This window comes from Lissotriton vulgaris, chromosome 2_2 (genome assembly GCF_964263255.1).
Source record: "Lissotriton vulgaris chromosome 2_2, aLisVul1.2, whole genome shotgun sequence".
Lineage (NCBI taxonomy): Eukaryota > Metazoa > Chordata > Amphibia > Caudata > Salamandridae > Lissotriton > Lissotriton vulgaris.
In genome coordinates, this window is record NC_141688.1 from 309,479,478 (window position 1) to 309,503,706 (window position 24,229).

A 24,229-nucleotide genomic window follows, 5' to 3' on the forward strand; every position below is an offset into this window, starting at 1 on the left:
CCTTTCTGCTCTGTCCGATTTTTTGCGGCTGCCAGACCAGCCTTCTCTCTTTAAGTCTCCAATTGTGCATTGGTCTTTAAAAGGGCTGGCTTACTTGTTTACACCCACACCCTTTGTTATGGCGCAGTGGGACCTTAATTTGGTCTTCACCTACCTAATGTGTGCTCCCTTTGACCCTTTACATAACTGACCCCTCCGGCTGTTGACCATCAAACCACCCTTTTTGATGGCGATTACATCTGCTCAGAGGATGAGCGAGTTGCAGGTGTTATCCTGCGTGCCTCCCTATCTGATGTGTTTTCAGGACAAAGTGGTGATTTGCACCAGGGCTTCTTTGTTAGCAAAGGTTGTGACCCCATTCCATCTGGGTTAATCCATCACGTTGCCTGCCTTCTTTTCTCTCTGGCATTACTCTAAAGCACCTCATCTTAATAAATCTGTACTGATGCCAGTACTAGATTTATTATGAAATGCATCTATAGGGCACCGTAGAGGTGCCCTCTGTACCCTACTTGTCCTCTAGACGAGTTTCTGACCCCTGCAGGTGAGAGTCTGCGCTCAGAGGACAGGAACAATGCCCGCTCCGGAGGAAGGTGAGCACAACTCCTCCAGCAGGATGGCTAGTGAATTAACATGTCTAGGCCAGAGGATTCAAATCCACTGCCGCCTTTGATATGGGACAAGAGTTTCATCCCAGACCTGGGGAACACAACCCCCTGCCCTGGGGCCTATTTGTCACCAGAGCAGGCAGTTAATTAGATAGTCAGAAGGTGTCACACTTACATATAGGGAATATAGTCACCCCAGGGGTAAGTAGCATATTGGCTACTGCCTTACACTCCCCTTAACTCCCCTAAACGCAGTATTTATAAGGCTCCTTTACACCAGGAACTCAGATTCATCTACCTGGGAACAAAGGAAGGCCAAAGAAGAGCCAGCAACTCAAGAACTGTGAAATTGATGGCACACCCTCTGTAGCAGTCCCCAAATCCTACATTGACTTTATGAATATCTCTTCCTTCTTTATAATCTTTCAGTTGTAAATGCCTTCCAACTAAGTCAACATTCGTTGAAAACACTGTGAAAATAATTAACTCAAATTCTAATGACATAATTCAGTTTATTGTATAGTGCAGTTATTGGGTAGGAATCTTCCAAACCCTCTGTTTAATTTTACCATAATCTGCATGTTTCATAATGTTGCTGACTATTATGCTATTGATTTTCAAAACTGTTATTTCTTGCGTTGGTCTACTTTTTCACTCCATATCCTATTTTTATTATTTCAGGCATGGGTTGCCAACTATGAGAGGCCAAGAATGAACGCAAACTCTCTCCTGGCTAGTCCTACAGGTCTCAGCCCATACCTTAGGTTCGGTTGTTTGTCGTGCCGCTTGTTTTATTACAGGCTTCGTGACCTTTATAAAAAGGTAAGGAATAACTGAAATGCAATTGCTTGATAACAGTAATGATCTGCAGCTGTGCTCAATATTATTTACAAGTCACTTTGTTGTATTGCCCACGTCATTGGGGCCTTTTTAACTCTGTTTTTAATTTGGTTTCAAGTCACCAACAGTAAGCTGAAAACTTGCTTCTCTTCCAGGGGATCCTCATCAATAGTCATGAGCACATGAATATTCCCGCCCATGCGCGGGACCCCGGAAACATATGACATATACGTGAAAACCATATATGCAGCTCTATATGGTGGCAGCTACTCCCCGCTTGGCGCTGAGCTTGCACTCTTGAACAGCCACTCTGGGCTAATTCAGATTCTCCTAGAGGCATCTCGAGTTTTGTTTTAAAAATATTTTCACCGTGTCACTAATTTCGTAGTTCCGTTTTTAATATTGCTTCTGTGCTTTAAACTGTGTTTTTAGATGCACGCTGTTCAATTATAACCACTTACCTGCACTCATTAAGGGATCCTAGACTTTACTGGGCTGTTCTCTGTTTCCTGACTCAAACCGGTACTGCAGCCAATCGCGGTGTGTGGAGGGCGGGGCAGAGGCGGTGCCACGCGGAGAGTCGAGCGGTTAGCGCTCTAGACCTCCGCTTCTGCAGGGCTATTTAGCTCCTCGTCGGCCCCAGCGTGCAGCATTGGCGCGCAGGGTGGCGCCAATCCTGCGCCAAAGACGAGCTTAAGACCAGCCCGTCTGGGCCCGTCCGGGCCAGGCCGGGTCTCGGGGCAAGGTCCTCTGCTCATTTCAGTCCAAGACACTGCAGGTATGATATCTGCTGACCAGTTAAGGGCTCTGCGCCCCAGCAAACATAGGAACTGCTCTATTTTAAGCCCATCCCACCCAGATCTGCTATCTTGCCCTCACTGCGCTTTTACTCTGACAAATCTACAGCCATACCCTGGAGTTAGGCATAATATCAGTAAGACAGCCCACCCCCCTGAGAAGAACCCAAAGGAATTTAGGTTCTACACCGTCAATTGCAGATCATTACCGCAGCACAAACTTGATATCTTTCACCTCTTATCAGATGAAAAGCCGAGTGCTGTATTCCTGACAGAGACTTGGCTACATGACAGTGCAGGACCTGATGTGGCTACCTCCCTTCCCCCGAATTATGCCATCGTCAGAAGGGATCGAGTGGGACAAGTGGGAGGGGGCATCGCAATTATCTATAGTAGAGAGCTTACGTGCAACATTGAAACAGTCGATATACCCGACTGTGAAGCGGCATTCTTCAAAATTGTTCTTAGTCCCAACTTCACGTTTTCCGGTGTGTTGATTTATCGGCCACCTGGGACTGGTACCTAATGGGCCGCAAATCATGCTAACCATATCTCACCTTACCACCTTAATGCTCAAAACCTTACTGTATTGGGGGACCTCAACCTCCATTTGGAGGATGTAACCAATACTGCCTGTACGAATCTTTTAGAGGATTTTGCAGCATTAAATATGACTTTGCTTAATAAGGGCCCCACACACAAAGCTGGTCACCTATTAGACCCTATTATCTCTAATATGCAGGAACTGAAATGGCTAACGACTGACCCTATTTTTTGGTCCGACCATTATCTTACACTCTTCAGTATTACATTAAAGGAGCCCACACGCCCTTCCTCGGTTCGCCCAGGGATCCTCATGAGGAACTGGAAAACATTAAACATGACCGAGCTGCATACTGCACTGAGGAAAAATCCCCCTGTCCACGACCAAGACATGGAAAGCACTGCACTCGCTACACATAAGTGGCTTGAGGATGCAGTTGACGCTTGCCTTCCCACATCCCGCTGTAGAGGGAAGGCGCATCGCCCTCCTGCCCCATGGTACTCCGAGTCTTTGAAGTTAGAAAAATCAAAATGCAAAGCACTTGAAAGGCAATGGCGCAAAAAGTATGACCCGAGCAAAAAGGAGGCCTATCGCAAGGCTAAGAACATCTATCATTCGGCCTGTATGAAAGCCAAAGCCTGCTATGTTACAGATACCATCAATGTGGCCACCAATAGAGCTCGTCCGCTTTTTGACACTGTGAAGGAATTGGCCGGGGAAAAATCTATGGCAGCGGCCTGTCCTCTTAGTACTCAAAAATTCCAAGATTTGGCCTCTTTTTTTGTTGATAAGATTGACATTATTATCTCCAATATCATTAAAAACAATACAGTTATGGATGGTCAGGAAGACACTACTCTAGCTAATACAGGAGGACATTGTTTAGAATCTTGGCCCCTCATCACCTTGGACACTCTGAAACCACTACTGAAATCCATCAAATCAGGCTCCCACGTGACCCAATTCCAATGAGTGTCATAAATCAGATGGATGATTATTCTTTATCAATCATCACAGAGACACTCAATGCATCCATTCAACTTGCTACAGTCCCAGCGGCATGGAAACATGCCATGGTGAGTCCATTGTTAAAAAAGCCCACTGCCGACCCGGAGGTCTTGGCCAATTATCGCCCTATTTCCCTGCTTCCCGCTTTCTCTAAAATCCTCGAGAAACACATTCATGGTGCTCTCACAACATTCACAGAAAACAACTGTTTACTCCACTCCTCTCAGTCTGGATTTAGGGCAGGGTACTCCACAGAAACTGCCCTTCTTGGAGTAACAGAGAAGATCAGGGAACTCTTAGACGATGGCCAAACTGTTGCACTTATCTTGCTGGACTTAAGTGCGGCCTTCGATACCATTTCTCACTCCAGACTGCTAGCCAGGCTGGGGGAAAATGGTATCGGTGGTGCAGCGCTGGAATGGATAAGGTCATATCTGTCCCATCGCACCTTCCAGATTTCTTCCTCCCAGGCCTGTTCTGACACATTTAACTCCCCCCATGGTGTGCCACAGGGCTCAATTTTGAGTCCGCTGTTTTTTAATCTTTATCTCCGTCCACTTGCCGATCTAGCGGAGAGATCCGGTCTTGCCTTGATGACCTATGCAGATAATTCACAGATTATTTTTTCACTTTCAAAGTCTGACCCTCTAGCTCCATCTGTGTTCAATCAAGGTCTTCAGGAAATCTTTAGCTGGATGTCAAACAACCAGCTGAAGCTTAATGGGGAGAAAACGGAGATCCTCCTACTAGGAAAGAATAAGGACCTCTGGAGTGCCCTCCACTGGCCACCGTCTTTGGGCACTCTTCCTACACCAGCTACCCAGGTCAGAAACCTTGGGGTCTCCATTGACAACTCACTATCCATGAAGCAGCAGGCCAATAAAGTGGCGGGCATTTGTTTTACCATCCTTAAATGGTTGCGTAAAATCCTATGGATGCTGCCTCCTGCCACCCAGAAGACCGTAGTCAATGCTCTTATTACATCTCGGCTTGACTACGGTAACATCCTCTACCTGGGCTCAAACCAAGCAGTGTTAAGACGACTCCAACTCGTCCGAAATTCCGCTGCTAGGTTGCTGTGCAAAAACCCCAGAACAGCAAGGATCTCAAAGCACCTCAGGGACCTGCATTGGCTCAGGGTGGAGAAACGAGTTAGGTTCAAAGCCCTGAGCTACATGTTTAAAATTAAAGCCGGCACTGCTCCCAAATATTTACAAGATCTTGCCAGTCCCTACCTTCCTAAACGCAGCCTGCGATCTTTAACTGCAGCGAATTTTCAGTGCCCATGTTCAAATTGGCTAGAATTGGAGGAAGATCCTTTTCTTATTTGGGGCCTACCCTTTGGAATTCTTCCATATCCGCAAGGAAGAAAGGTTCTCCAGCTTCAGGAAAAGCATTAAGACCTGGCTTTTTGACAAATAACTGTCAGTTTGTCCTCCACTCTTCAAAGGTGCAGCTCAGTATCACAGTCTCGGCGCCGGGAAACCCTTTGTGGGTATCTGTGCGCCTTACAAATGTAAAAAATAAATAAAATAAATAATATATCTATATCTATATACATAGAGATTCCTAGCCAGGGGTTACTCCAATAAAACTATAAATCAGGCTATAGCAAAAACTAACTTAACTGAGAGAAACACATTATTGGCTGGTAAAACTGCTAAAAAGTCTGACCAAATAAAAACAGGTTCACAGGCAAGCCAAGGAGATCTGGAAGTGGATAATTTTCGTTTAGTTGTGGGATATAGCAGACAACATAAAACCATACAAAAAATTATTCAAGATGCATGGCCCACAGTTCTAAGCGATCCAGTATTAGGACCCCTGCTACCGCAGAGGGTGTCCATTACGTACAGTAGAGGTCCCTCAATGAGGGATGCACTAGTGGTGTCAGATCCAGAAATCATTGGCAAACCCACTTGGTATTAGAACCTGAAGGGCTTTAAACGATGTCCAACCTGCAAAGCCTGCACACATGGTGTAAATACAAAAACTTATTTGAGCCCCTTTAGAACTAAACCCTATGTGATCAATAAAATGCTAAACTGTAAAACGGAGTATACAGTATATGTACTAACCTGTCCATGTGGGTTGAACTATGTAGGGTCCAGTAAACTACAGGCCCATGTACGTATACTGCAACATCTAAGAGCCATAACTAATATGGATAATACGTATCCAGTGGCTCGCCACTTCAGAAAGCATCATGCATCGAATAATAAAGGGTTAACATTCTATCTCATTGATGCAATATCCCCCAATAGGAGGGGTGGGGACCGAGAAAATAAGTTACGAAGACTAGAGACGCGGTATATCCTTCTGTTAGATTCAAAACACCCCAATGGACTGAATCTTACAGAGGATATGTATACGTGTTTATCTTAGAAAAACCATGTAAATAAACCAATAAGTGTATGTTCCCAAAAAAAAGATAAAGAAAAGGATTAGATCTACTGCTCCAACAAGACGAATGAAAAGTACATTAACACAGACACAATACCCCTGATCAACACTAATTTTTGTATATTGTAAATATGGTGTATATATATGAATTATATAGGATGATGTAAATATTTTATGAATATTTTATGAAATGCTTTTATCAACGAATAGCATTGAAATCAAGGGGTATCATATATAGTGTTCTACGTTGGAGGAGGGGGACAAAGATAAAAACAAAACATAACGAATACACATGATGGTAAACCAGGAAAACATGACAAATGAGAAGGGAAAAACGAGCATGAAAAGTACACATATATAGAAAAAGATTGATTGATAAAATATCTGCAACAGGACGTAAGGACTGGTATAAAAGATGTAAATATATATGAAATGGTACATGAAACTAAAAACGGTAAAGTGAATGAACACATGAAAAGTAGAAATGATGGTTAAGATATGAGAATCTTTTTTAATCAGGTGGAAGCACTTATCACTGAGCACTTTAAAAACTTTTCTTTGTCAATTATCATGGAAAAAGAAATTACATTTGATAGGAATTTAGTTTGTGACGCAATGGGTCAATGGATTATTGTATTTTACATAAATTTAATATAATCCTACAAACAATATTTTACTTGTTGATGAAATCTTAGATGTATGATAAACTTGCTATGTACAAATGTATTTTACATGTATTAAGTACTAAGATTTGAACCAGCGCCACACACAAGAAATGTATTTTACAAGGATTACAGCGGAAAGATATGTATTTCTTCCATGTCTATGACTTTAGCAAATCACGTGGTCATTGAATCACAACAGCACTGTCACTTTAAGTAAGCCTTCGCGCTCAAACATAATTGTCGAGTGAACAAGCGGCGTTCGCGCTGCGAAACGCGTCTCAGACATCTGGCTGAAATAAACATTTGAGGCACAAAAGAGAATTGGGTCCGTGTCCTGTTTTTGGATTCTGCGTGGAGTGAACTAAGCTTCTAAATACAGGATTTGGAATCTATATATATATATATATATATATATATATATATATATATATATATATATATATATATATATATTTTATTTTTTTTATATATATATATATATATGTATATATATATATATATATATATATACATATATATATATATACATATATATATATATATATATATATATATATATATATATTAAAAAAACATACAATGCAGCCTTCCTTAGACATGCTGAACAATGCTGCAAGAGAAGTCTTTGCACATAAATACATTACAATAAAGCAGGGAAAAAGAAAGCCTTTGAAAACTGCTTTATTATACAGCAGAAAAGGTAATCCTGCAAGGAAAGTGAAAACATTGTCAGCACATAGCCTACATTGTAGAGAAAACATCAGTGTAGAAAGCTGAAAAGCTAACCCACAAACAGTAACAATAAAACTGGCGCCGTGCCTTTAAGGCAGCCATGACTCCTAGCTTCCATCATGCCTCAGGGTGACAGTTAGGTCAGTTGTTCTTTCCGGCTCCCTCTGACAGGACCCTGGTCTCCACAACTCTACTCTTTTCTGATTTTTGTCAGAAATCACTCTCATTTTTTAGGTTAAACCTTTGGACGGAGCTGATTAATGTGTATATGCTCAAAATTTACATAACTAAGGATTGATTACTGATTGATTCAGTTTACCTAACTATAGAGGTCTTGGACCACTGTTGTTTAATACCGATTGATACCCAGGTCCAGCACCTTATGGGTTACCCCATTACTTTAATGGACCAGGAGGTCAGGCGACTGGTGCGGGTGGAGGTCGCAGGGGTGGTGGTCTCGGCGGTGGGTGCGCTCCACTGCTCTGTGTTGCACAGAGGTGGTACAGGCCGTGCCCTTTTTTACACCTCTCTGCAAAGCAGCTCTGTGGTGCTTACTGGAGTTACCTAGTGGGCTACTTGGAACCTAGGGACCCACAGGATTCAAGGGAACTTAATTTCCCAAATTAAAACGGCTACATGCCGCATTTACACAGTGGTGATGGGAGGGGATGGGGCCTGAGGTGACGTGTGCAAACATGCCCTGTGGTGCGCTTTAAGATGGGGAGATAATTTGCTTTCAATCCTGAGGGCCCTGGGGGCCAACTAGTCCACCAGGTGCTTCCAGTATGCGCCACTGTGCTGCATTGCTGAGAGGTGGTTCAGGCCGTGCCACTTTTTTCACCTCTCTGAAACGCAATTCTGTGGCGCTAACTGGAGGTACCTGGTGGGCTATTTGAACCTAAGGGACACTCAGGATTCAAGGGGACTTTATCCCCCAAATTAAAACGCCCACAGGGTCTGTTTGCACACGTCAGTTTAGCCCCGCTCCCTTCACCAGTGTGCAAATGGGCCCTGTGGCGCATTTTAATGGGTAGTTTTAATCCCCCTGCCCTATATACTAGGGACTTACAGAGGAGGTCATTCTAATCACAGGGATCCCCAACGCATAGTGTTCCCTAGTGTATGTAGGTGTTTTAACTGTATTCTAAATATCTTTTGGCATAGCACTGGCTCTAGGACTGGTTAGTCAGAGTCAGTTATCACCAGTACCCATCTGAAAAAATTGTACAGACTGCACCAAAACCCAACCACTTATAAATTCCCTAGGCACTCTCCTTGCAGTACTCTAATCATTCAGTCAGTACCCAAGTACTCATGCAGTGAGCCAGGCCTTAGCACATGGACTGCTTCAAACCCCTATCCACTATGCATGCAGTCCTCTAACCACCTATACGCTTGTCTTTCACACCTTCAATTCCGCAGTCGGTATCCATACACTTCCAGCAAACAACTTATCACTTCCCTTGCACTCCTCTAGTGACCCATTCAGCACCATGTACTAATCCATTCACCGCGCCCAAACCCAAACACTTATAAATTCACCCAGGCACTCTCCTTGCAGTACTCGAAATCCCTCAGTCAGTACCCAGGTACTCATCCAGTGACCCTGACAAAAAAGAAATCAGTTTCAATATTTTAAAAAACATTTTTATTTCCATTTATATTAAAATTATATAATGTAATTTAAAAAATAAAATATGTAAAAATAAACAGTTAAAAACTGTAGAAAATCAGTATAAAAAATACATATAACTATTATGACATTTAAAATTTATCATTTAAAAACCATTTGAAATTCACTGAAAAAAACGTAGGTTTCAAACATGTTATAGTTAGGAATTAGCATTTACAAAACCTTAGAAATTCACTGAATTACATATTACATCATTAATGTCATGAATGATGTAATATGTGCCATCATCAGTAGTGGATTGCGGGTGCGGGAGTTATAGTTAGCAGAACTAACTATAACAGAGGAATTTCAATGGTTTTTTTGCACGAGTGAAAAGTCCAGCTAACTATAACAGCCCTGAAACCGATGGTTTTTTCAGTGAATTTCTAAGGTTTTTTTAAATGCTAATTCCTAACTATAACATGTCTGAAACCTATGGTTTTTTTCAGTGAAAAAAAAAAAATATATATATATATACTACAGATGTAGTGAGCAAGGCGGACTTGTCCGCCGAAACGCGTCTGATCGTTTTTCTTGTTAATAAAGACCCTTGATTTGGAATCCCACTGAGTTGGTGCCTGTTTTTCGAAGGATTGTGAACACAGGATTGAGTTCATTAAAAAAAAAAAAATATATATATATATATATATATATATATATATATATATATATATATATATACGGCTCCAGTCGCCGAGTCACAACCACCGCGGCTCCAAACCGAAGAGTGCGTCGTCGTCAAGGACTGACTCGACCAAGTCCTTATGTATAAATCAATCCTCTACACACTGGCACAGGAAGACAACGCCATGTTCTGCTTTTATCAAAAAGGCGAAACGCGTCCCAGCAGCCGACTTGTAAAATAAACTTTTTGGTAAAAGCAGAACATGGCGTCGTCTTCCTGTGCCAGTGTGTAGAGGATTGATTTATATATATGTATATATATATATGTATGTGTGTGTGTATATATATATATATATATATATATATATATATATATATATATATATATATATATAGCCCTCCAATGCCTGGAAAAGGCAGTAGAGTGCTTTCTGTGAGCACTGGTTCAATTACACAAGGTCAGATTTGTTTATTAGACACAGATGTCTACAGGATGTTGAACTGACCCAGGTTCAAACCTGGTTCCCCAGTTTCTGAGTGGGCAACCCTGTTTTAACACCATGTCCTGAAGTCACTGCTCTTCTTTTAAAGCTTAGCCAGATCAATCTAATGTCTCTTTAGTGGTTATGCAAGATTCACTCCTTATACATCATATCGTGCCATACGATAACATATAACATAACTAAAGAAAATTGACAAAAATCAGTAGACCTCTCATATTCGAGACCTATTGGCTTTGCCAAGGCGCTTTTGGATCTGGTTTTAGCCATGATCTTTTGATTTTCTAAAACACTACATATAATAACCTCACCTATATGAGCTTTTAGCCAGTTCTCTGCATTCATTGTTCAGTTGTGTCATTCAAATGTTTCTTCCTCTGACTTGTATGGAGCAATGGGTCAGCCCAATTCATCCATTGTCTACTTTACTGTAAGTGATGGCATTGTGACCTTTCACAAGCAGCACATCTGCATACAAAGTAGTTCCCTTCAGTGCAGAGGTCTATTGTGGTGATAACTGCTTTTTGGAGAAAAAAACTTTTAACCAAAATGTCTTTGTATCGGCAAGGGAAGCTTCCCCAACAATGAAGTTTAACAAAACCCATGATAAAACAAAACAAGCATTGACAAAGTTAACATTTTGGTAGCAAACTCTGAATCTATTGGTGTTGCCAATGCTTGCATTAAATAGTTGTTTACAATGACAATACATTTATGTTTTAAGTTTTCACTTATGTCAAAATTGTCTGCTAAATGTTTTCTCAAAGAAAAATTAAAGCTAGGCATTCTTCAATACATTTTGAAAATAGATTTCTGTTTGTCTAATGCATTGCAAGATTCTGCAGTATACAGAATAGAGAATGTGTTTTGTTTTCAGAAAACATATTGACTCCAGCTCTCCTCTGGACTGACCACAGCTGCGTTCACTTTACCTACAACAAGCCCACATCCAACAACCACCCCAACCCACTCTGCAAAGAAACTGGAACAAAATCACCATCGACCAGATCTCCTCATCGCTTCTTCTAAACCCCCCAGCCCACTCCTCAAACCCCGACCAAGCAGCCACCAACCTCACCCAATGGTTATCCAACAGCGCCGACATCCTAGCACCACCGAAAAAACGACAAATCAAACTAGGCAGCAAGAAGGCCTCCTGGTTCAACGATGATCTTAAGAAATCCAAGAAACTCTGTCGCTCCCTTGAGAAGGCCTGGAAAAAAGACCCAACCACCAGCACCAAGGACGCCTTCAAAAACGCCACCCGCATGCACCACCAACTGATCCGGAACGCCAAGAAAGCCGCTTTCAAGGACCGACTAGATAACAATGCCCACAACAGCAAGGAATTATTCAACATCGTCAAGGAATTTACCAACCCCTCAGCCAACTCCAACAACATCACCCCCTCTCAAGCCCTCTGCGACTCCCTAGCCTCATTCTTCCACACCAAAATTGCAGACATCCACAACAGCTTCGACAACCGACCCGAAGACCAACCCACCCAACCGCCTGCAGGACCCCCACCCCCCTTGAACATCCTTAATGACTGGAACCCAATCTCCACTGAGGACACCATCCGTCTGATGAACTCTATCCACTCAGGATCCCCCACAGACCCATGCCCTCACCACATCTTTAACAAAGCAGACTCCATTATAGCACCGCACCTCCGAGACGTCATCAACTGCTCCCTCAACTCCGCAACCTTCCCGGAAAGCTGGAAACATGCCGAACTCAGCGCCCTCCTGAAGAAACCCACAGCTGACCCCACCGAACTCAAAAACTACCGCCCTATCTCACTCCTTCCATTCCCGGCCAAAGTCATCGAGAAAGCGGTCAACAACCAGCTCGCCGCATTCCTCGAAACCAACAAATCCCTCGACTCCTCACAATCCGGCTTCCGAGCCAAGCACAGCACTGAAACCGCCCTCATCGCAGCAACAGACGACATTCGAACTCTACTGGACAATGGAGACACAGTCGCCCTCATTCTCCTCGACCTCTCCGCAGCCTTCGACACGGTCTGTCATAGCACCCTTTTACAACGCCTCAGAAACGTCGGAATCCAAGGAAAAGCACTGGAATGGATCACCTCGTTCCTCACAGGAAGAACCCAGAGAGTCCACCTTCCACCATTCAAGTCAGAGGCCTCCGAAGTCATCTGCGGCGTACCACAAGGATCTTCACTCAGCCCCACCCTCTTCAACGTATACATGAGCCCCCTCGCGGTCATCGCACGCCAACACAACCTCAACATCATCTCCTACGCCGATGACACTCAACTGATCCTATCTCTCACCAGAGACCCTAACACTGCCAAAACCAACCTGCATGAAGGAATGAAAGAAGTAGCCGACTGGATGAAGCACAGCCGTCTGAAACTGAACTCAGACAAAACAGAAGTCCTCATCCTAGGCACCTCCCCCTCCGCCTGGGATGACTCTTGGTGGCCAGAGGCCCTTGGAAAAGCACCTATCCCGACGGACCACGCACGGAACCTGGGCGTCATCCTGGATTCCTCACTCTCGATGAACAGACAAGTCAACGCCGTTTCTTCATCTTGCTTCAACATTCTTCGCATGCTCAAAAAAACATTTCATTGGATCCCCACCGAAACTAGAAAAACGGTCACCCACACTCTGGTCACGAGCCGACTGGACTACGGAAACACCCTCCACGCCGGTACCACCGCAAAACTCCAGAAAAAACTCCAACGCATCCAGAACGCCTCAGCCAGGCTCATATTAGACATCCCGCGTAAAGAACACATCTCTGGTCACCTGAAAAACCTCCACTGGCTCCCCGTCAATAAGAGGATTACTTTCCGGCTCCTAACCCACGCACACAAAGCACTCTACGAAATCGGACCCGAATGCCTCAACACACGACTGTCCTTCTACACGCCCTCCCGCCAGCTACGATCCTCCAACCAAGCCCTTGCCACTGTACCTCGCATCAACAAAACCTCCATGGGAGGTAGATCCTTCTCCTACCTGGCAGCTAAAACCTGGAACTCACTTCCCACTCACCTTCGCCTTACTCAGAACCACCTAGCAATCAGAAAGCAACTTAAAACGTGGATATTTGACAAGTAATTCCCCACCCTTCTTCAAGCGCCTTGAGACCCTCTGGGTATGTAGCGCGCTATATAAATTTATTGACTTTGACTTTGACTTTGTGTGTGCGAGCCAGTGTGGGTGTGTGTTCTGTGTATATGTGTGTATACAGACCTGTACCTGCCAGTATCCATGCTCTGGGTGTTTGTGTATTTTGGAAGTTGGTGCTGCTGATCTCTGTATCGGTACTATGTTTTACATACTGTGAGAGAGTGCCTCCTAGGTACTTGTGTATTTTCTTAATCACAAGTGCCTTGGAGGTAATAGATCAATTAGGCTCTCAGTTTATAAAACAATTATCTTGATGTAAGGACATATGGTGACTATTTTATAAATTATGCATTTTCGACTTAAAATATTACTGTCTTTGATTCATTCATTATGGTCTATCCTTCTTTAGGTGAAGAGGAACAGCATGCCACCACTTTCGCTATATGGCCAGCTCCTTTGGCGAGAATTTTTCTACACAGCTGCCACAAACAACCCAAAATTTGATCGTATGGAAGGAAACCCAATCTGTATCCAGATTCCCTGGGACAGGAATCCAGATGCCTTAGCTAAGTGGGCAGAAGGGAAAACTGGGTTTCCGTGGATTGATGCCATCATGACTCAACTACGACAAGAAGGTTGGATCCACCACCTTGCCAGGCACGCTGTGGCCTGCTTTCTGACCAGAGGAGACCTTTGGAACAGTTGGGAGAATGGTGTTCGAGTAAGTCTTCCTCTTATTTAGTTCATTGACTCTCCTGGCATTAATTCAGGGCAACCTCCTGAAAATGTCTTTGTTAATGGTTTGTATCAGTAGAATCTGGAAAATGTGAAGGCCCACTTTTTCTATGCTTCTATCTTCAGTATGTCCCAGACAAAAATCATACTGCAACCCTAAGCAAAATCACTTCTACTTGATAAGTTCACACATCCCACTGTTTGGTTATTTTAGGATACAAACACCATTGTGTTTAGCTCTTTTCTTAATGCTTTCATAACTGCACTTGATTTTGTTTACTTCTTTAAAGGAACACATTCAATTCCAGAGGCATCTCAACACGTATTAAGTGAGCTAATTTCTATTTAGAACAGAGTCTCCTAAGAAAGTGTTGTGAGGGATTAACAGGATGAAAAAGTTAGCTCTTTCCTAAAAGCAAGGTGTGGGAGCGTGTGGTTCTGAGATCCAATACCAGATTGTTAAGTAGCTGAGTAGACCAGGTATGGTTAAGGAGTATGCTTAATGATGCTTATGTGGCAAGACCTTTCCCTAAACGTTTTAGGCCTTGTTACGAGTTGTGTTTTTTTTACCTGGAATGGCAATTCAGGCTGAAATTACTCAGGCCGAGGTTACCAGTGTTTCAGGGCCCAAAATTACCAGGTTTGAAATCTCTGGAACGGATTATTTAGTGCCTGGAGACACAGACCTCTCCAAAAGACTGCGGGGCCGGCGTTGCGGTAAGCACCTTTATGCAGCCCCCACTGTGCCCTGCTGTAGACCCGGGAAACAGGTAATAGTCCCGGACAGGCACAGGTGTGCCAGTTATCCAGTATTGGGGTATCTTCCATAGATTCACATTCTTGAATCATTCCCCGTCGAAGTGGGCGTTCCACAGTCATATAGATAAAGCAGTAATTGAAGAACTTCCATAGGCTATCATTGAGGCAACCATGCATTTAATAGCCTATCCACCTCCTTTTCTAAAAAAGGACCAAACTTAAATACAACCATTCAGTAACCAGCACCCTCTAGAACCTTCCCAAGAGAAGCTGAATCCTCACTGCACGTCGTGTGTGAAGGGAGTCTCCCTGAGCTCTGCTCAGACATGGAAGATGCATATTTCCATATCCCAATCCATTTGAAACACCGGAAATTCCTAAGATTTACAGTGGCTGGTACCCACTATCAGTTCAAAGTGCTCCCGTTTGGTCTCATATCAAAACCACGGATCTTCACCAAGTGCCTGGCGCCAGTAGCGGTGACCCTGCGGTCTCAGGAGTTTCAAGTATTTCCATATCTCGTCAATTGGATGCTCAAAGCTGCAACAGCGCAGGAGGCAGATCGGGCAACAAAATCTTGCCTCCATTTGTCCAATATGTTTGGACTTACACTAAACAAGGAAAAATCAGTTTTGCATGCAACTCAAATAATAATAATATCTTTCCTGGGAGCATCCATAGACACCATTCAATGCAAAGAGTTCTTGTCCCAGGAAAGACGGATACCTCTGCAAAGACCATATAAAAAAAAGGGTCAGTTTCTGTGTGAATGCACACATCGCTCCTGGGGATGTGCTCTTCAGCGATAAACCTGTTTCCTCTAGCCAGACTGAAGTTGAGACCTCTAGAGGAGGAACTGCAGAAACAGGGACAACAAGCTTTGTCATCCTTTGAAGATGTAATTCGAATCACTGCACGGATGGTGAATACGCTGCAGTGGGGATTTCAGGCAACAAATCTTGTTCAGGGCCTAACTTTCCTACAGAGCACCCCAGATTTCATTCTAACAATGGAAGCCTCCATGGAGAGCTTGGGAGGTCATCTACAGGACTTGCAAATTCAGGGCAAATGGTCTTCGGCACAGAGAAAGCAGCACATCAACAGCTAAGAGCTCAAAGCCATATTCCTATCTCTCCTAGCTTTCCTGCCAAGAATAGCAGGCTCCTCCGTATTGGTTCTTACAGGCAATATGAACAGAATGTACTATGTCAGCAAGCAAGGAGGAACAAGATCCATTACGCTATCTCAAGAAGCGCAAGAATTATGGGAATGGACAACACACCATGGGCTCTTGTTAAAGGCCGAGCATGTCAGAGGTCTGCACAATACCCTAGCAGACACATTAAGCAGGTCTCGGCCCAGTTGTCATGAGTGGGAGCTAGAAAAATTCCAGCTTGACAAGGTATTTTGAAAATGATGCAATCCAGCACTGGACCTCTTTGCAACGGAGGAGAACACCAAATGCAGTACTATGCCAGCAGTTTCCCTTTACCAGGATCAAGAAGGAATGCCCTTTTAATGCAATTGCCAGGGATATATGTCTACACTTTTCCCTCATTCCATTAATTTCCAGGGTAATAACCAAGATGAAATAGGAAGGCTGTCATCTGATCCTGATAGCTCCACGTTGGCCCATGCAATACTGGTTCCTAGAACTGCTCTTGCTGTCAGAGTCGAAGCCCATTCGCCTACAGCCATGCTCAACGATGTTGTCGAGGAACAAGGGCCAAGAGAAACATCCGGACCCACACTTTCTTCATTAGCACGCATGGCTCCTCAACAATGGTATCGAGGAACAACGACCAAGTGAGTCATCTGGACCCATACTCTTCATTTGCATGCATGGCTCCTGAATTCCTAGAATTTAGGGTCCTAAATATACAGCAAGAATGTAGAGAAATCATTGCTAAATCATATACTGAAAGCACCATCAAAACATATAATTTGAAATGGAGACAATTCTATTTCTGGTGCGAAAGAAATAATGTTCACAAATTGCAAGCTCCTGCTAAGGAATTTTGCAGTGCCTCCTCTCTCTGGCTAAATCAGGTCTCAATTTCTCATCAGTGAAGATTCAACGGAAGCCAGGAGCTGTGTTGCTTTTTGTACCTATGTACTTTTAAAACTTAAAATATAATTTGGCAATTTGCTAACCTTTTAACTTCATCGCCGGAATCACCCCTCTCACTCAGCCGAGTAGGCGCTGAGCTGCTACATGCCCACGGAGGCTGCCGGCCAAATTGAGCGGCCATCTTGGGGAGGTACGCAGGGTGGCGGACAAGTCTTTGTGACGCGTTCTGCGCCAGCATAAAAGAAGACGGGCATGCTCCGGGCAGCGACGCGCCGGTGACGCACCGAAGGAGCGCCAAAGGAAAGCTCGTCTGCGCCCGTCCAAGCCCACACGAGCCGAGGCCACGGACCCTGCTCAAAACCACGTAATACCTACTACCCCCACTCATTTATCATATTCATCTGATTTTCTACTCAACATTAGAGAGGTAGAACTTGCCAACCAACGCTCAACCATTAGCTGCTTAAAGACGTTCCCTGACCTACTGGAAGGTCCGGCGGCTTGCAGACATTGCTCTTTCCAGAGCAACCTGCATATATCTCATGTGTTGCCAGCTCGACTTCAAAGATCCTTCTCCTCGGAGGACACATCTTATGTTTTATGCAATATACGCTCTCTAGCCAAACACCCTTTTGAAATCTGGGATATGATCACCTCTCATTCCCCAGAGATCTGCTTCCTCACGGAAACATGGCTAAATCCCGCAAACTATTCCATCATAATCATTACCATTCCAGAGAACTATAAATTCATCCATCTTGATCGGGTGGGGAAAATAGGAGGGGGAATAGCCATCGCTTTTAAAAACCATCTTAGCATATCCTGGATATCCACTCTAATAGACGAGAGCCTAGAAATAGGCATCTTTAAAGTTATTATATCCCCCGTGGAAAGTTGGCTAGGAGCCTTAGTCTATCGGCCTCCTGGCCCAAGAGCGGATTTTGTGGACACACTAGTTGACTACATAGCGATTCATGTCCTTGCGTCTAATACATTTCTGATGTTGGGGGATTTTAACCTCCATTGCGAATCTCATACAACACAGGAGGTCAATAAACTCCTCGCAGATCTGGAGCAGCTAGGCCTCTCCTAAAGAGTAAATGGTCCAACTCATCAGGCGGGCCACACCTTGGATTTAATTTTTTCCAATACTGACCAGCTAGTATGTGATCCCTGTGGCCCCTCACCTGGACCGACCACTCCATGATCAAGATCTCTACCCCCAACACTGGCCTTAAATCCACCACACAAATAGCGGCCAGAAAACAATCTTCTTGCAGGCCCTGGCATAAGTTAACACCAGAGGCCTTCAACAAAGTATTTCATGCTGAGCCACTAACACACGACCAAGATGCATCCATCATGCTGGCCTCCTTTAATAAGGCTTTTGTAAAATCCTTAGACATGACTATCCCGATAAGTAACTATTCTAGACCAGTCCCCAAGCAGGAAAAATCTTCCTGCAAACAACTAGAGAGATGTTGGCGAGCGAGTAAGTCCTCTCAAAACAGACGAATATACAAACTAGCCCTAGCTGGCTACCACCGGAACCTAAAGTCGGCGAGACGCCTTTATATTTTGAGTCAAATTGAGAATGCTAGTAACTCCTCTAAGGCCCTCTTCGATATCGTTCGGGACTTTGTCTCACCTGAAGTATGCAAACAAACGCCTGTAGAATCCCAGGAACTTTGTGATTCCCTAGCCTCTTTTTTTCAGGAGAAAATTCCAATCATGTACTCCAACTTCCCCTTGATACGACACATCCGCGAGCCCTGCCCTGCCCTGAAAGATCTACAAACAGGATTACCTGCTCACTTGATAGTTTTGATAGTTTTGCCCCTGCCACACTTGAAGAAATAACCAAAGCACTAAATGTGGCTGAGTCAGGTTCCCCTATAGACCCTTGTCCTCCTAAAATTATGACTCTCCTGTCCCACAGCTGTGCCCCGGCTATTCAAAAAATATTCAAGCAGTCCATCCAATTGGGAATAATCCCTACTTCTTGGAAGGAAGCGTTTGTCCGTTCTATTTAAAAAAAAACCCTGGCAAACCAACAAGAGCTCGGCAATTACCGCCCTGTTTCTTTGCTCCCACTGTTGGCCAAAACGCTGGAAAGCATTGTTAATAGACATATAAGTAGCTATCTTGGACCCCTCTCAATCAGGGTTCTGCCCGGGCTTCAGCACGGAGACGGCCCTGCTAGCCATAACAGACTCCCTGAGGATGACTGTAGATGCTGGGGGATCAGCCATACTGGTTCTTCTTGACCTCTCTGCGGCCTTTGATACCATCTCTCACAGGAGGCTTGCGGAGAGGTTAACATCCTATGGCATACAGGGCTTAGCCCTCAAATGGCTTCAAAACTCTGATGGACAGGTCCCAAACAGTCATCATGGACCCTTTCCATTCGGACAAAATATCTCTGAATAAGGGTGTCCCACAAAGCTCCTGCCTCAGCCCAACCCTCTTTAATATTTATATGGCTCCATTGGCTGAGGCAGTAGAAGCACTGGGTTTTGAAACTATCTCCTACGCTGATGACACCCAGTTACTGTTTAACATCGGCCCAAATCCAGAGGCAGATAGGCTCCGTTTTGCCAAAGGCATACTAGCAATATCCAACTGGATGACAAATAACTGCCTCCAAGTGAATCCTGGTAAAACGGAAATAATGTTACTGGGAAAGATCTCTGCTGTTTTGTCCAACGAATGGTGGCCTTTTCAGTTGGGCGTCCGCCCCCCGTCCCAAAACAGTGTGTCAAAAACCTGGGCGTAAAATTATATCGCTCACTATCAATGCAGGATAACGTAGAAACCACCACAGGTTCTTGCTATTATAGCCTCTGATTACTCCGGAAAATCATCCCATACATACCAACAGACCATCGCAGAACGTTGGTCCAAGCGATGGTGATCAGTCGTTTGAACTACGGGAACGCCCTACTGGCTGAGGTGGGGGTAACACTTCTAAACAAACTGCAGGTCATTCAAAACACCGCCGCCAGAATGATCTTAAATATGCCTGCAGGCTCTCCATCACTGCCTCTGTTAAAAGCCCTACACTGGCTACTGATAAAAAAAAGATCCATCTTTAAAATATGCGGTCTGTCCTTTAATGCTTTAAACGTCTGTGGCCCTCAATATTTACAAAAGAAATTGAACACATACATCCCTGGACGTCTGTTGCGATCCGGCTCGGCGAGGTTGCTCCATATACCCCGCATCCGTCTCAAACGCACAGGAGGGATGGCCTTTTCATATCTAGCCCCCAAGTACTGGAACAGTCTGCCTAAATCTCTGAGGGATACCCCGGTATACGCAACCTTCAGAAAACAATTTAAAGCTTTCCTTTACTAATATTTCACTTCAGCTCAGTTTTCGTTATCAGTGATGTTTCTCTAGGCAGCACGGAGATGCTCCAGGGTGATTTGTGCTCTATATAAGAGCAGATAACATAACATAACATAACCTGGCAGCAATTTACCGTTATAGGAAATCTCCTGAAGCTCCTTCTCTCTGTGCATCTAGTCTTATGAAGCAGTTCATGAGAGGTCTTTTCCACGCATTTCCCCCCTGCGTGTGCCTCCTCCAGAATGGAAGCTCAATGTGGTACTGGCACAGTTGATGAGACAAGCGTTTGAACCAATTCACAAGGCGGAACGTAAATTTCTCACATGGAAGTTATTCCTCTTGCTAGCTCTAATTCTACAAAGAGGGTGAGCAAAATACAAGCCTTTACAGTCTAGGAACCATTTCTACATTTCACTGAAAACTGTGTAACTCTACGGACGAACCCAACATTTATTCCAAAGGTACCTACACAGTTTCACCTCAACGAGCTGGTGATATCACAATCTTTCTTTCCAAACCCATCTAGTCCAGCAGAACGGGCATTGCAAACGTTTGCTATCAAGAGATGCTTGAAATTCTACCAACACAAGACTAAGGAGTTCAGGAAACAGATCAGCTCCTCGTGTCTTATGGAAAGAAAAACAAGGAACAGGTGTAACGAAGGCTGCAGTCGCCAGATAGGTCACATCCGCGATCCAGTTCTGTCACGAAAAGGCTAACAAGCCTCCGACAACAAGAACTAAAGCGCACTCTACAAGAACAGTGAAGGTTTTAAGGCACTGCTTGAATATTTTACCGTCGGACACCCATCTTGACTAAAGGGAATGATTCAGGCATGTGAATCTATTAAAGATACCAATACTGGATAACCGTAGTTGTAGGTAAGTAATTTTGTTCTTCTTCAGCAATGCCGATGACTACTCTCTCGTCATAGATGCCTATGACATTATTGGTGAGCATCAACGCCCCAATACCGTCAACACTACCCTTACCATCGCCGAAGACGTCAGCGACGAGGTTGCCATTGTCGACGCCTGCTGCGACGACGACACCATCACCATTGACGACGGCTCACACGTCGACGAGCCCACCGTCGACGACATCGGAGACCATTTTGCCGTTGACAAGAAAATCAGGGTCACCAACAGTCCATCGTCGATGGGCTCGTCGATGCCGCTCCCGTCGACGAAGTCACTGCAAATGCAGTCCATACCATACAGATTGTCCAGAACATCGCTGTGACCTGGATTCCAATCGCCAGGCAAGATTTTGCCTTTACTCCCAAGTTACCTTCTAGACACAGGGGAAACGAATGATGATGGTCCCTTTGCGACATCATAGTCCTTCTGAACTTCAGGAGGAGGATGATGACTATTATAATGAGGAGCAATACTACCAACACTTTCCAGTTCCTCCTCTACAATATCAGCATTATAGATATTATGTCGAACCACCAAGACAAGAACCTGCTCGCTTACCTAATTCTTTAATTCAAGCCTTACAGGCCATGCTCACGACTACAGAAAAAGGTTCTCTCCCCAAAGGGAACATATTACTGTGCCGCCGCCTCCAGCAGCACCATCTGTAGCACCGCTTACACCAATACTGCTTCCTCCTGCTACTCCTAGGATGATGCCACGTCCCATCATCCCTGTTCCTCTTTGAGTAGATCAATCCTCTTCTGAAGAAGAGCCTGAAGAGGGTGAAATTCACAATCCTCCTCTACCCACTGATAAATAGGGTAACTATAATATACCTACACCATCCCTCCTCCATGCCGTCCTTTTGACTCCGCTTTAGGGGACATTGGAGATTTTCATAATCTGATGGACAGGGCTACATCCAGATTTCATCTGCCCACTTTAGTCAATCAATGAGATTGTTTCCTTAATGACTTTAAAGAACCGTCGAGGGAATCTGTAAGGTTTATACCCATTATAGACCATATGTGGTAGGAAGCACTTTAAGTAATGAAATCACGGTCCACTGTAGTGCTGGTACTGCCAAGATTAGATAAAAAATACAGGACACCCGAGGATTCCCCTGCAAACCTTACTGGTCATGCCAAACCAAACTCTGTGATTTTCCAAGCAGCTCAGAGACGATCATGAAATGCTTCCACCCTATCACATCTCTACCGGACAAGGACGGACGATGTTTGGATTCTATTGGGCAGAGAATCTCATAGATGTCAACAATCTCTGTAAGGGCTGCTAATGCACTAGCCATTTTGGGCCGCTACAATCGGCAAATGTGATACGATATCGGAGCCATGCTGGAGTTTATACTGGAGGAAAATAACCAGGATTGGGTAAGGTCCTGTCTGAGGGTAAGCGCACAGCGGCTGAAATTATAGACTGTGCCATGGACATCGCCACAACTAGCTAGCGCAGCTGTTTTAAGACGTTAAGGATGGCTTAGGGTAATGTCCTACCATCCAGAAGTGCAATCAAAGATGCTGGGTATGGCGTATGATGGAGATAGTCTATTAAGAAAACATATTAACGTAGCTCAACTAGGCATCAAAACGGATACAGACACGTCCAAAGATTAGGTACCCTACAGTATTCTAAAGTGCCCTTTCAGGGTGCACGAGGATGTGGATTTTCAGGCTATAGAGGTACTTTCCAGTGCACCCAAAACTATTAATTATTTCAGCCGCAATATCATCAAGTTTAACAGCAGCAATCCTTTCGACAGCCAACAACCGCTTGTTTCTCAAGGCAAGGCTCACGCAGGAAACCAGCAGTACAAGCACGCAACTCAGGTCGCAAGCAGTGATCATATCAGGGTACCAGCTACTACTCCCCTCCAACTGGTATGAACATTTCCAGTCATATCTATCAATGGCGCAATATTACAACGGACAGATGGGTCTTGAATCTCATATCTTATGGCCTCACTCTAGAATTCATCTAGCGCCCACTAAACACTCCACCCAGGAGATCGCACCCCCCTTGTTTTCTTTTACTCAACCAGGAAGCTGAAAGTATGCTATTGAAAGGGGAAATAGAGAGAGGTCCCAGTGTCACAAAGAAGAAAAGGCTTTTTCTCCCGCTTCTTCCTGATTTGCAAGAAATCAGGAGAGTGGAGACCTATTTTAGACCTCAGACAGCTGAAAAAATTCCTCAAAAACCATACCTTCAGAATAGTTACACTCTCTGACATCCTTCGGCACCTCAACAACAAGGACTACATGACATCACCAGATGTAGAGGATGCTTATTTCCATGTTCCTATACAAACGCAGAAAGTTCCTCCAATTTACAGTGGCTGGTACCCACTATCAGTTCCAAGTCCTACACTTGAACTCTCTTTTTAATGAGTAAACCTCATGAGTAAACTGCAAAAGAAAAGCAGGCATTGTTAGCCTACAGGCTGCATTGTAAACCAACATAGAAAATTAACCCCTTCGCTGCAGGGGGGTAATTCCCCCACAGTGCGGGGGGGGGGCATGGGGGTGAGCGCGGCACCACGATGCTCGTGACAAGACCAGTTCGTCATGAGTCACGGTAGAGCTGTGCTCATTATAAGCTGGTCTCGTCATGACCCCGCCCACTGATTAACTCGGCCGTACAGGCGGGGAATTAATCGCGTGTGGGCGGCGCGAAGCCGTTATGATGAGACCAGCTTGTCATGAGCACAGCTCCAAAGTGACTCATGACGAGCTGGTATCGTCACGGGCATCAAAGGTGTTAATGCAATTTTCCATAAAACTGGCACCGTGCCTTTAAGGCAGCCATGACCCCTAGCTTTCCATCATGCCTCAGGGGTGACAGTTAGGTCATTTGTTTTCTCCGACTCCTTCTG

At 44.3% G+C, this 24,229-nt stretch overlaps 1 protein-coding gene across 1 annotated transcript in view; it reads left to right on the forward strand.

The window, feature by feature from the left end:
* Positions 1-24,229, forward strand: part of CRY2 (cryptochrome circadian regulator 2) — a 211,587-nt gene that overhangs the window by 104,174 nt on the left and 83,184 nt on the right. Inside the window, exons 6-7 of the mRNA XM_086959640.1 lie at positions 1,290-1,430; positions 13,913-14,224. Coding sequence (XP_086815766.1) covers positions 1,290-1,430; positions 13,913-14,224 — 453 coding nt within the window. The remainder of the gene's footprint in view (positions 1-1,289; positions 1,431-13,912; positions 14,225-24,229) is intronic.